Source organism: Jaculus jaculus, chromosome X (genome assembly GCF_020740685.1).
Source record: "Jaculus jaculus isolate mJacJac1 chromosome X, mJacJac1.mat.Y.cur, whole genome shotgun sequence".
Lineage (NCBI taxonomy): Eukaryota > Metazoa > Chordata > Mammalia > Rodentia > Dipodidae > Jaculus > Jaculus jaculus.
Window position 1 is genome coordinate 149,018,144 of NC_059125.1, and position 11,697 is coordinate 149,029,840.

At 48.7% G+C, this 11,697-nt stretch overlaps 1 protein-coding gene across 4 annotated transcripts in view; it reads right to left on the reverse strand.

The window, feature by feature from the left end:
• The window catches only part of Cd99l2 (CD99 molecule like 2), a 120,187-nt gene extending 114,076 nt beyond the window's left edge, over positions 1–6,111 (reverse strand). For 3 of the 4 annotated variants that reach the window (XM_045140350.1, XM_045140347.1, XM_045140348.1), the window contains exon 1: positions 5,969–6,111. In XM_045140350.1, coding sequence (XP_044996285.1) covers positions 5,969–6,035 — 67 coding nt within the window. In that variant the 5' untranslated portion in view covers positions 6,036–6,111. The remainder of the gene's footprint in view (positions 1–5,968) is intronic. The other variant, XM_045140349.1, reaches the window with a different exon arrangement.
• Positions 6,112–11,697: the final 5,586 nt, after the last annotated feature.

Here is an 11,697-nt window from a genome sequence, read left to right on the forward strand (position 1 = left end):
GCTGGAGAGATGGCTGAATGGCTAAGGTGTTTGCCTACAAAGTCAAAAGACCCAGATTCGATTCCCCAGGACCCACATAAGTCAGATGCACAAGGTGGCACATGCATCTGGAGTTTGTTTACAGTGGCTGGAGGCCCTGGCATGCCCATTCCATCCTTATCTACCTGCTTCTTTCTCTCTCTAAATAAAATAAATTAAAATTTCTTTAACTTTTTTTAAAATAAAAATATAGAGCCGTGCATGGTGGCGCACGCCTTTAATCCCAGCACTCGGGAGGCAGAGGTAGGAGGATCGCCGTGAGTTCAAGTCCACCCTAAGAATACAGAGTGAATTTCAGGTCAGCCTGGGCTAGAGTGGGGCCTTACCTCGAAAAACCAAAAAATTAAATTAAATTAAAAAACACAAGAATAAAGTAAAACAAGATAAATACCCCAAAATCAGGGTGGTGGGTACCTTCTAGGAACGAATAGATACTGTTACCAGGGGAGAATGTGAAGTCGCCCAGATATTCTCAACATTCTATTGCTCTGCCGAGTCAGTGGTGACACAGATTTTCTGGTTTTAGTGTCAGATTTAATTGCAACTTTTACAGTTTAGCTTGCATCTCTCCAGCTACTAATGTGGTTGCTCATCTTTTCATAGGTTTAGTCTTTTTTATTTATTTGCAAGGCGAGAGAGAGAAAAGGCACGCTAGGGCCTCTAGCCTCTGCAAACATACTCCAGATGCATGTGCCACCTTGTGCATCTGGCTTTACGTGGGTCCTAGGGGATCAAACTCAGGTCCTTGTGCTTTGTAGCCAAGTATCTTAACCTCTGAGCCATATCCCCAGCCCTGTCTAATTTGGTTTCTGCTCTTATGAACTGCCTGGGCAAGTCTTTGGCTTACTTTTATGTTGATCCTTTTCCCATGGTTCTCAAAAAAAAAAAAAATCAAACATTAAAACGGACCATGTTGCCAACTTAATGGACATCAATGCAGTTCAACATGAAAGAGATGTGATAAGCTATCTGTGGAAATCTAGACAAAAAAAAAAAAAAAGACTTACCTATAAAAAGCTTGGTGACAGAGCTGGAAAGATGGCAGTGGTTAGGTGTTTGTCTGTAAAGCTGAAGGACCCACAGGTTCAAATCCCCACTATCCATGTAAGCCAGCTGCACAAAGGGGTGCAGGCATCTAGTTTGCAATGGCTGGCCCATTCTCTCTATATATGCCTCCCCCATCTCAAAATGGATAAATATTAAAAAAAAAAAAAGCTTAGCTGGGCGTGTTGGTGCACGCCTTTAATCCCAGCACTTGGGAAACAGAGGTAGGAGGATCGCCATGAGTTCGAGGCCACCCTGAGACTCCATAGTGAATTCCAGGTCAGCCTGGGCTAGAGTGAAACCCTACCTCAGAAAAAAAAAAAAAAAAAGCTTGGTGACAGTCTACTAAGGCACAGGAGATCGATGTGGATTTCTGGGCCAGCTGGGCTGACACCCATCCACAAAAGTGGCCTGTATGGTCACTTCCTCCATCACGTCTACCCAGAGGCAGTGATGGATGAGGACAGAAAACACCAGTGACTCACAAGGCATACTGAAGTCAGAGAGGGCAATTCCAATTCCAGCACTTGGGAGGCTTAAGCAAGAGGACTCCTGCAAGTTCAAAGCCAGCTTGAAGAACAGAGTTTGAGGCCAGCCAGAGACACATAATGAGACCCTGTATTTCTGTATTGTTTGTTTCTTTATCCAGATATCTGTAAAGTGTTGCATGTGACTCAGTGGTAGAACACTTAACCTAGCATGCAGTAGGAGGCCCGGGGCTCCATTCCCAGCACACACACACACATGCATGTGCACATACATGCACACATACATGCAGCCATCATGCTTGCAGCTGTAGTCTTTGCAACTGCACTCTGTGACTTCAGTATGCAAAGGTTTTTGTCCTCATCACTGCCTCAGGACAGCATGACCACATCCAGTCATCATGTATGTATATAGACATGTCAACAACAATGAAGCTCAACAAGTGAGGATTCTGCCCTCCAGCTGGCAGGCACTGGGCACTGTCTACAGTCACCTTTAGTGGGTGAGCCTCTGTCCTAGGGCCTCAGGAACTCTTGTCTGACATGGAGAAGGGCCCAGGTTTCCCCAGCTCATGGGCTCCTCAGTACTCCTGGAGGCTCATGGCTTTCTGCAGGAGGTCTCCCATAGAGAAAGTGCTTCAAGGCCCTTCAAAGCCAGCCAGCCCGGTGCCCTCAGAGAGACAGAGAGAGAGAAGCTGGCAGCTGACATCATACAGCATCATAGAATAGGGCGGAAATGAAGAGAGGGACATGGAGTTAAAAACATCCACTGACTACTCTTTCTTAAGGAACCTGAGGGGCTGGAGAGATGGCTTAGCAGTTAAAGCACTTGCCTGCAAAGGACCAAGGTTCGATTCTGCAGGACCCACATAAGCCAGCTTCGCAAGGTACCATATGCATCTGGAGTTCCTTTGCAGTGGCTGGAGGCCCTGGTGCACCCATTCTCTCCCTCCCTCCCTCTCTCTCTCTCTTTCTACCTTTTCTCTCTGACAAATAAATTCAAATAAAATGAATAAAATATATTTGAGGAACCTGAGGCCAGCCTCACACTGGAACCACAGGCAGCTACTACCACTAGCAGGTCAGGAGAAGGCTTCCATGGGAAGTAGCACTTCGGCTGGACTCGGACAAGTGGGCTTAGGAAGAAGTTTTGAAATCCTGGTTAAAGAGAACTGGGGAGATAACAGTGAATAAAGTGTTTGCTGCTCACACCAGAGTACCAGAATTTGATCCCCAGGCCCCATGTAAATTGTGGTTAAATATTCTTGGACGCACTTTCACTGGCAAGACAGGATATATGTTGTCCCCTTGACTCAAAAACAGTCCTTAAATGACCCCTAACCCACAGGCTATAATGAAAGCTATGCTCTGTAACTTCCGAGGCTACGTCACAAAAAGCCATACACAAGGTAAATACCCTGGAGACCAGTGGCTGAATGTTCACAGTAGCCAAAGTGCAGAAATAATCCAAATGTCCAGTGGCTGATGGACAGACAGGAAAACTGTGGGGTAGCCGCATGAGGGAACACTTTCCAGCCACAAGGAATGCAGTACTGATTCATGCGGCAGCGTGGAAGATCCAAGAAAGCACTGTGCTAAGTGATAGAAGCCAGGCACACAAAACACCGTGAACTTCCCTCATCATGACAAGGACAACTTCCTAATGAATCGCCCTTGCAACTCTTGGGAGCCAAAGCCTACCTCTACTCACCAGAGCCTGTTGGAGGGATTTCACACCTTATGTCCTACTGAGTCCTGTGACCTTTGGGATGCAGTCTGGGATCGTGTGGGGATGCCCCAGGGGAGATGGCTCATGGCCTTAATCTCAGCACTCAGGAGACTAAGGTAGGAGGAGTGCCATGAGTTAAATGACAGCCTGGGCTAAAGACACATATCCTTCTCTCTCTCTCTGTCTCTCTCTCTCTCTCTCTCTCTCTCTCGAGCAAGCGAGCGAGCGAGAGAGAGAGAGAGAAGGAATAGACCAGAGAGAGCCAAGATATGGTCCATGTGGTACATGGCACACAGCTCAGGAGGTGGTAGCTGACGTCCAGACTACAGATCTAAATGGGTCACATTTCAGGGCCCCTCACAATACACCTTTGAAAATTATTAGTCACTAAATGTACTCACCAAACAGGTTCAGAGATTGAATAGCCTCAGAGTCACTAAGGGCAGGCATTATGCCTAGTGCTTAAAGATGGCAACGCCATCTCTTCCTGGTTCCTCCTCTGGAAAATGGTTGCACTGGTTCTCAGTCCCCTCCAGTGCTTCTTAGGTCAAAACAGTCACATCTAAGATTTGACCAGTTATATTCCATATTCTCAATGTTCGTGCCTCTAGGCACAATTCACTTAAATGACTTAGAATAAGTAAATTAATTCATTCACTAATTCATTCATTAATTAAGTAACTCATTGTGAATGGTGAATTGGCATTCTTTTCTGCAGTTTTGCTTTCCACAGTTTCAGCTATCTATGGGCAAATATGGCCAGAACATAGTAAACAGAAAACTACAGAAATAACTCATATTTCAAGTTGTGAACTATTCTGAGTAACATGTTCAAACACTACGGCCACCCTTTCCATCCTGCCCAGAGCAGTAAGCACTCCTTTGTCCCATATATCCACACTAAGGACACCCCCTAAGTCACTTAGTAGCCATCTAGATTAGGAACATAGGAAGGCATGAAGGGCTTGTGTTCAGGTAGCACTTGCTTTACTTAATAATGACCCCAAAGTATAAGAGCAGAGAGGTGAATGAGGCACAAGACATAGGCCAAGGAGGGACAGATGAGCTCTGATACTATGGAGAAATACTGCCACCTCCACAGGAAAATCACAGTGTATACAGGGTTTGGAGAAGCCATGGTTTCTGGGCTGAGGATGCATGTCAGTGGTAGAGCAATGAAAATAAGAAAACGTGTGGTTTCACACATTAGACTTAGCACATATCCTCCAAGGGTTAGGGTCTACCATATACAAAAGCCTAGTTGACAATAAAAATTTTATTCAAACCAGGCATGGTGGCGCACGCCTTTAATCCCAGCAGAGGCAGAGGTAGGAGGATCGCCATGAGTTCGAGACCACCCTGAGAATACATAGTTAATTCCAGGTCAGCCTGAGCTAGAGTGAAACCCTACCTCAAAAAAAGAAAAAAAAAAAAAAAAAAACACATTCTATTCAAAGAAAAAAGTGAAGCAGAGAATTCAACAAGTCTTTACTGTCTCTATAGCCCTGACAATCAATTCACAGATGTGATGTTTGTGTCTGCCTCCCCCCCCCACTAGGTCGTCACCTCCCCAAAGAACAAACTGGTGGCTTTCTTCAGCTGTGTTTGGCCATACCTAGAACACAGACCCATTGATACCTCTATAGACCACTCAGCAGGGTTGCCATAGGAAAACTATTTCTTCATCTTTTGCACAAGTGTCTTGACTAGGAATTTCACTTTTCCAGCATGCTTTATTTGTGACCAAAAAATAAATAAATAAATAAGCTTCCTAGAACTCAGAACTGGGACTAGGTTTTGTTTTTCTGAGCTCATGTTTTTCACTGGATAGGTTTGCCTTTACTGTCAAGAAGCTCAAAGCAAATTCCGTGCTCAATTACAGTGTTTTCTGGTGTGGAGCTGGGATATAAATAAATGTAAGAAGATTCTACTGGTATGTGTTTAAGATCCTATTTTTAACTACAGACTGCATTTATTCTAAGAAGATGCTACAGGAACTTAATGTGCCTGCAAATTACCCGGGAATGTGGTTAAAAACGCTAAATAAAACGCTGAATGTGACTCAGTAGGCCAAGGGTGGAGAGTGGCTTTCTGCATTTCTAACAAGATACCAGGTGACACCTTGGCGGCGGGGCCCTGGATCACACTTTGAGTTGCACAGTAAGAAACCTGTTTCCTTCCTTCAGAGAAATTTCTGCATCCAGAAACCAGAGGCTGCCCCCCTTCTACGCCATCCTCATCCTGACCCCACCAAGATCCCCACGAAAGGCGGGAAGCCGCCCACGAGGTTCTCCAGGTGCTTTTGCTGTGGGTGGAAATTTTGAAAATGACTGCTTTTTCCAAGGTTTTGCCCCCAAGGTACACTCCTGGGGACAGCTGTTGGCTCCAGTGGAACATCTGCTCGTTCAGGATCCTAACGAGGGGCCATGTCCATGTTTCAGGCCCAGCACCGAGAACAGTCCCATCTCTCCTTTAGGGCTACCTAGGTCGCTGGGGGTTCGGCCCCAGCGGCCTCAGTGGCTCCCGTCCGCCCTGCGCCGCCCCCACCAGCAGCCAGGTCACCCACCACCCAGCCACAGGCCCGCCAGGCGGTGCCGGGCCGCTCATGCGCAGAACGACCCCTGGCCCACAGAGCGAGGTCCCTAGGTGCCCTGATCCCTGCCCGCCTTACCTCTGGGGACCAAGGTGGCCAAGGAAAAAGCCAGGCTGATGAGGTACGCCGAGCGCCAGGCCACCATGGCTGGGAAGAGGCGCCGGGCCCCGGAGGAGCACAGTTAGCGCAGGAGGACCCGAGGGGGAGGGGGGGCCGGGGCGGGGGAGGAGGAGCCCTGTCCCCACCGCAGGGCCCCGCCCACAGCTGGCATTCGCCTGCCGCGGGCACCGGAGGGTGGAGGCCAGACGCGCCGGAGTGCCCGCGCTCGCTCGGGGGCGCTTCGGCTGGGGCGAGGCCCAGCGACCCGGCGACACCGCAGTGCTGGGGACGCGGCCGCAGCCTAGGGGCGGGGCGGAGGGCGGAGCCGGAAGCCACCCAGTGGGTTGGGCTGTCTGGATTGGGTGGCGTGCCCACTGCTGCTCGCTCCAGATAGGACTCGCCGAAGGGGTCCGCCGCCAGAGCTGGCGACCTTGGACTTGGCTTCCCTCTTGGCCCTGCTCTTCCAGCTGCGGACACCCTCCCCCGCTGCCGCAGTCGCCCTCGCTGGAGCCGGAGCGCAACCCTGTCCGGAGACTCAAGGGAAGGGTTCTTTGGGTGGCCCAGCGACGAGGCAGAAGCCAGGGCAGACGAGGGTGTCCGCAGCCCGGAGCCCGAGGTCCCGAACTCGCTCCGGAGCCCGAGGGTAAGGACCGGGCCAACCTCCAGGAGGCTCGGTTGAACGCGCTCCAAGTGCAAGTTCACGTCTGCAGAGGCGATCAGAAAATCGTGCCCCCGTGACTGACGGACACCCGCGCCGCAGTCCCTTCCCATGAACCTCCCGGGCCAAACCAGATGCTGGTACAGCTGCGAACAGCAAGAAGCCGCGTGCGACACTCTAGTGGAGGCTCTTGAGGACAAAGGGAAAGCGCCACTGCCCGCCAGAGTGCAATCATGCGGCACGGGATGTCCTGGGCCGCATCAAAGGACTACCCAGTGTCCCCTCCCCCGCCAGAGGTCCTCCTCCTCCAGTTCCCGCGCCCCCTGAACTTCCATCCCTTCCACTGCTGTGTACGCGGTGCGGATAAATGGTCATGAGAGGGTCCTTCCTATGAACACAAAGCTGGTAGCTACTCTAAACACGTCCCCGCGCTTGACCCTCAACGACTGAGGGAAGATGAACCACTGGGGATACCTAGAGCCAGGACCTTAGTGTCGAATGGGGTACGGGAATACCAGAAAGCCCACTGCCCAGCCCACCATGGTACAGACTCTTGGCTGGACCCTAAAACCTATCCTAAGGACTCTGAGACAGTGGACAGTTGGTGGCCTTGTCCTCAGGGTGTGTGATGAAATTACCCATTGGCGTCCGCATTTTCAGTGGCTCTCTGAGCTATCACTAGGGAACTGAGCCCTTGCAGCAGAAACTGTGAAGCCCACCAGCCTAAAGTATTTTCCATCTAGCCCTTAGCAGCAAGGGAAGGGTGGGTATCGACAGGTGATGGTGCAGATCCGCAAAAGTAGGTTCTGGAACACAGAATAAGCACAGACAGCCTGCTGTAGTGTAGCAGAAAGAGCCAAGAGAAAAAGAAGCATTACCACATGCAAAAGGAGGTGCTCAGGTTGGAGGAATAGCTTAGCGGTTAAGGCGCTTGCCTGCAAAGCCAAAAGAATCCCGGTTCGATTCCCCAGGACCCACGTAAGCCAGATGCACAAGGTGGTGCATGCGTCTGGAGTTCATTTGTGGTGGCTAGAGGCTTGCTCAAATTCCCGCCCTCCTCGCTCTCTGTCTCTGCCTTTTTCCCTCCTCTCACTCTCTCAAATAATTTTTTTTTTTTAAAGGAGCCACTGCAAATGTAGGAATCAGCATACCAGATAACGCTGCTTTTGTAAGGGCATCTGGGGTCTAGTTTGTAGCTCGGTCTCTTGTATGTTAATTTGAGTCTGCTAGGGCTGATCAGCGTATCCTCCCTGGAATTTGGGGGAGCATCTCAGACCTGGAACCCTGCAGAATTGCCGCTGAGAATGAAACTGACTTGTATATAAGAAGTCTTACACTTGCAAAAAAAATTTTTTTTAAAGTCTGGGCATGGTGGCGCATGCCTTTAATCCCAGCACTCGGGAGGCAGAGGTAGGAGGATCACCATGAGTTTGAGGCCACCCTGAGACTACATAGTGAATCCCAGGACATTCTGGACCAGAATGAGACCCTACCTCGAAAAAAGGAAAAAAAAAAAAAAAAGAAGTCTTACATTTACAAACCATGGTCCAGATACCCCGCATACACACATCCCCCCTACTGTCAATGCCCCTGACTTCGGGGATCTATGCCTGGCCAGGCATCCTTGTCTCCACACCACCCCTGGTTCCCACCCTCTGGCTACACAGCTACACGCAGCCCTTCTGATAAGAGAATTGTGAGCTTCAGAGTCTCTCTCAGAGCTAACCTGGCAGCTAGTGTGCCAGACACCAGTGGCCTTCTGGGTTCCTGTCCTAGGAATTTCGACAAATGAAATCTACAGACCAGAGTATAAAGTTTACAAAGATTTTATTATAGAACTTATAGAAACAACACTTTATTAAGAAAAGAAGAAGACAGAGCTCCTGTACAGCAGGAGTTGTGTCTGGAAATGGAAAAGCCCACTGAGAGACTCTGATTGGGGTCTTTGGGGAAGTTGACTGGATGGACTGAATTGGTTAGTCCAGCCCTAGATGCCAGATGTCTAAGTTCCACCAAGTTTTTTGGAAGAGGGAATCCCTTTACATTCCTTTCTCTAAGAAAGAATGAGGTAATACCACAGGCACCTCTTCACCTCCTGTGCTGAGGTTTTAGGGAGAAAGAGACTTCTACTTTTAGGTGTTATCACCCATAAACTGTATCACTTCACCAAATTGGTTTTTTTTTTATTTTTAATTTATTTATTTAAGAGAGAATGAGAGAGAGAAAAGAGCAAGACAGAGAAAGGAGAGAGAGAGAGAGAATGGGTGTGCCACGGCCTCTAGCCACTGCAAACTCCAAATGCATGCACCACATTGTTCAAATGGCTTTACATGGGTACTGAGGAACCCAATTCGGGTCCTTAGGATTTGCAAGTAAGCGCCTTAACCACTGAGCCATACTTCCAGCCCCATGAACTTTTTATAACCTGACTACTGCCACCAATTGGCAAAAACCACTTAGCCTTCCAAGTACCTTTCCAAAATGCCTACCTTTCCTCAGCTGTGCACTACACTGCAGAGTGTATCATTTAGCCACAGACAGCCAGCAGGCCAGCTTGGACACACAGGAGAAGCCCACGCAGGCCAGGGAGCAGTGCTGGTGATCTGAGTGGCTTCTGAGGGCTAGCCTGGGGTTCCACCACTCCCCAACCTTCTGCCTGGTCATCATACAAAGGCCCATTGCTACCAAAGACACAACTCGTTCTGGCTCCCAAGACCCACAAAGCCAAAATCAGAATCTTCAATTCCGTATGCTAGCTACTTACCAGGTGGAAATCTGCCAACTAGGACACTGCCAAAGATGGCCATCAGCGGGGCTGGAGAGATGGCTTAGCGGTTAAGGCACTTGCTTGCAAAGCCAAAGGACCTAGGTTTGACTCCACAGGACCCACATAAGCCAGATGCACAAGGGGGCACGTGGCATGTGGAATTCATTTGCAGTGTCTGGATGCCCTGACACACCCATTCTCTCTCTCTCTCTCTCTCTCTCACACACACACACACAAATAAATATTTTTTTTAAAAAAAGATGGCCATCAGTAGAGCATCACTGTCTTTTGAAACTGCCATTTTCTGCCTGTTGTGGTGGTCCATGACTGATCAAGTATTCAAGACGCTGAGGCAGGAGGATTGCTAAAAGTTCCAAGGCAGTCTAGGCTACAGAGATCTTGTCTCAAAACAAATAGGACAGAAGCCGGGCATTGTGGCACATGCCTTTAATCCCAGCACTTGGAAGGCGGAGGTAGGAGGATTGCTGTGAGTTCGAGGCCACCCTGACATGACATAGTGAATTCCAGATCAGCCTGGGCTAGAGTGAGACCCTACCTCAAAAAAACAAAAAAATAAGAAAAATAGGACAAGCATGTAGTGGAGCGCTTGGCTACCATGCAGGAAGCCCTCATTACTATGTCAAGTAGCATTCAAGAAGTTAAGGCAGGAGGATTTGAAGTTGAAGATCATCCTCTGTTAGATAGTTCCAGGCTATCCTGGGCTAGATACCACTTTTCAGAAGACAAACCAAAACCAAACCATTTGCCCCTCCCTGGTACGTTACTGTCATCTCTTAGCCATGGGCGACTCCAGCAAGAAGGAAATAAAAGCAGCTCGGTGGGTGCCCCAGGCTCCCACATGGGTCCTCCACTCTCACAGCCTATGACCCTGGCTGTGTGGGGGGAAGAAAGGAGGAAAAGGCCCTGGCTCATCATCAGCTGGCCCTGGCTCATCAGTAAGGGGGTGTCATGATCTGTGGACTCCTCTCCAAGCCTGACCTTGCACGCAAGGATCTGCCAGTCCCAGGGGTAGTGGGGACGAAGCACTTGTAGTGATCTTTCCCTGTCCAATTAAACTGCAGCACTGACCTTTATTCTGAAATCATGAACTTTACTGGTGTTCAAAGTCCTCATTTCATGAACCATGGTACTGTCTTATTTAAGGTTCTTACTGCACAAAATGAAACCTGGTTCCAATTTTTTTTTTTCAACGTAGGGTCTCTCTCTAGCTCAGACTGACCTGGAATTCACTATGTAGTGTCAGGGTGGCCTCGAACTCACAGCCATGATCCTCCTACCTCTGCCTCCCGAGTGCTGGGATTAAAGGTGTGTGCCACGCCCTGCTAGTTTCCAAAATTTAACAGAGAGGCTAAAGGTGGGGGGAGAAAAAAAATCTAAAGTGACCCATGTTTGTGCCTCTGATATGGGAATGGGGGATTGAGAATAACAGAGTTTTTCTCAGCTCTTGGGTGGGTAATAACTCAGGAGTTAGAGTGCAGGAAGCTCAATGTCACACAAACCTTCCACTGAGTCAGTGGCCTCTGAGTTCTTATCTGACGAATTCAATGAATCGATGAAGGAATTTGGGGGTTTATCACCAATGAACCAAGATGTGCTGTGGTAGTTTGAATGGATGCACCCCAATAGATTCAGGAGTTCATTAAAGCTTATAACTTAGATCTCCAGCTGCCTGCCTGGAGGAGGTGTCACTGTGGGCAGATCCTGGGGTCCAGCCCTAATAAGGTGTTACTGGGGGCCAGTCTGATTTCCAGCTTAAGGTATGCAGAGCGCTTTAGCTCTGCCTGGGGTTCTCAGTGTGTGCTTGCTTGTGATGCTGCTGGTAGTTTTTCTGTCTGTGTGTGAATTTGGTAAAGGGGGGCAGCTTCTTTTGCCATTATGGAACTTCTCCTGGATCAGTAAGCTTCCAATAAATCCCCTCCTCCTATAAACTGTATCTGGTATGGAGGTTCATTTCAGCATTATAAAGCTGAGTGCATCATAAATTGGTACCAGGAGTAGGATTTTGCTGTATAATAAATCTGACCATGTGAATTTTGGTCTTTTGGAACTTTTGTTCTATTTTGAAAGGACGTGGACTTGGTACCTGCAACTGAACATACTTTCCAGAGTGGTAAGCCAAGTTTTACAGACTATTCTGGTGAGCATTTGAAAATACTAAGCGCAAAAAAGAATCATACATAGAGACTTTGCTTATGAACTTTCAAAGGGGAAGGAAAGACCACAGAGAACGTTGTTGGAACTGGGCTACTGGCATAAGGGCTG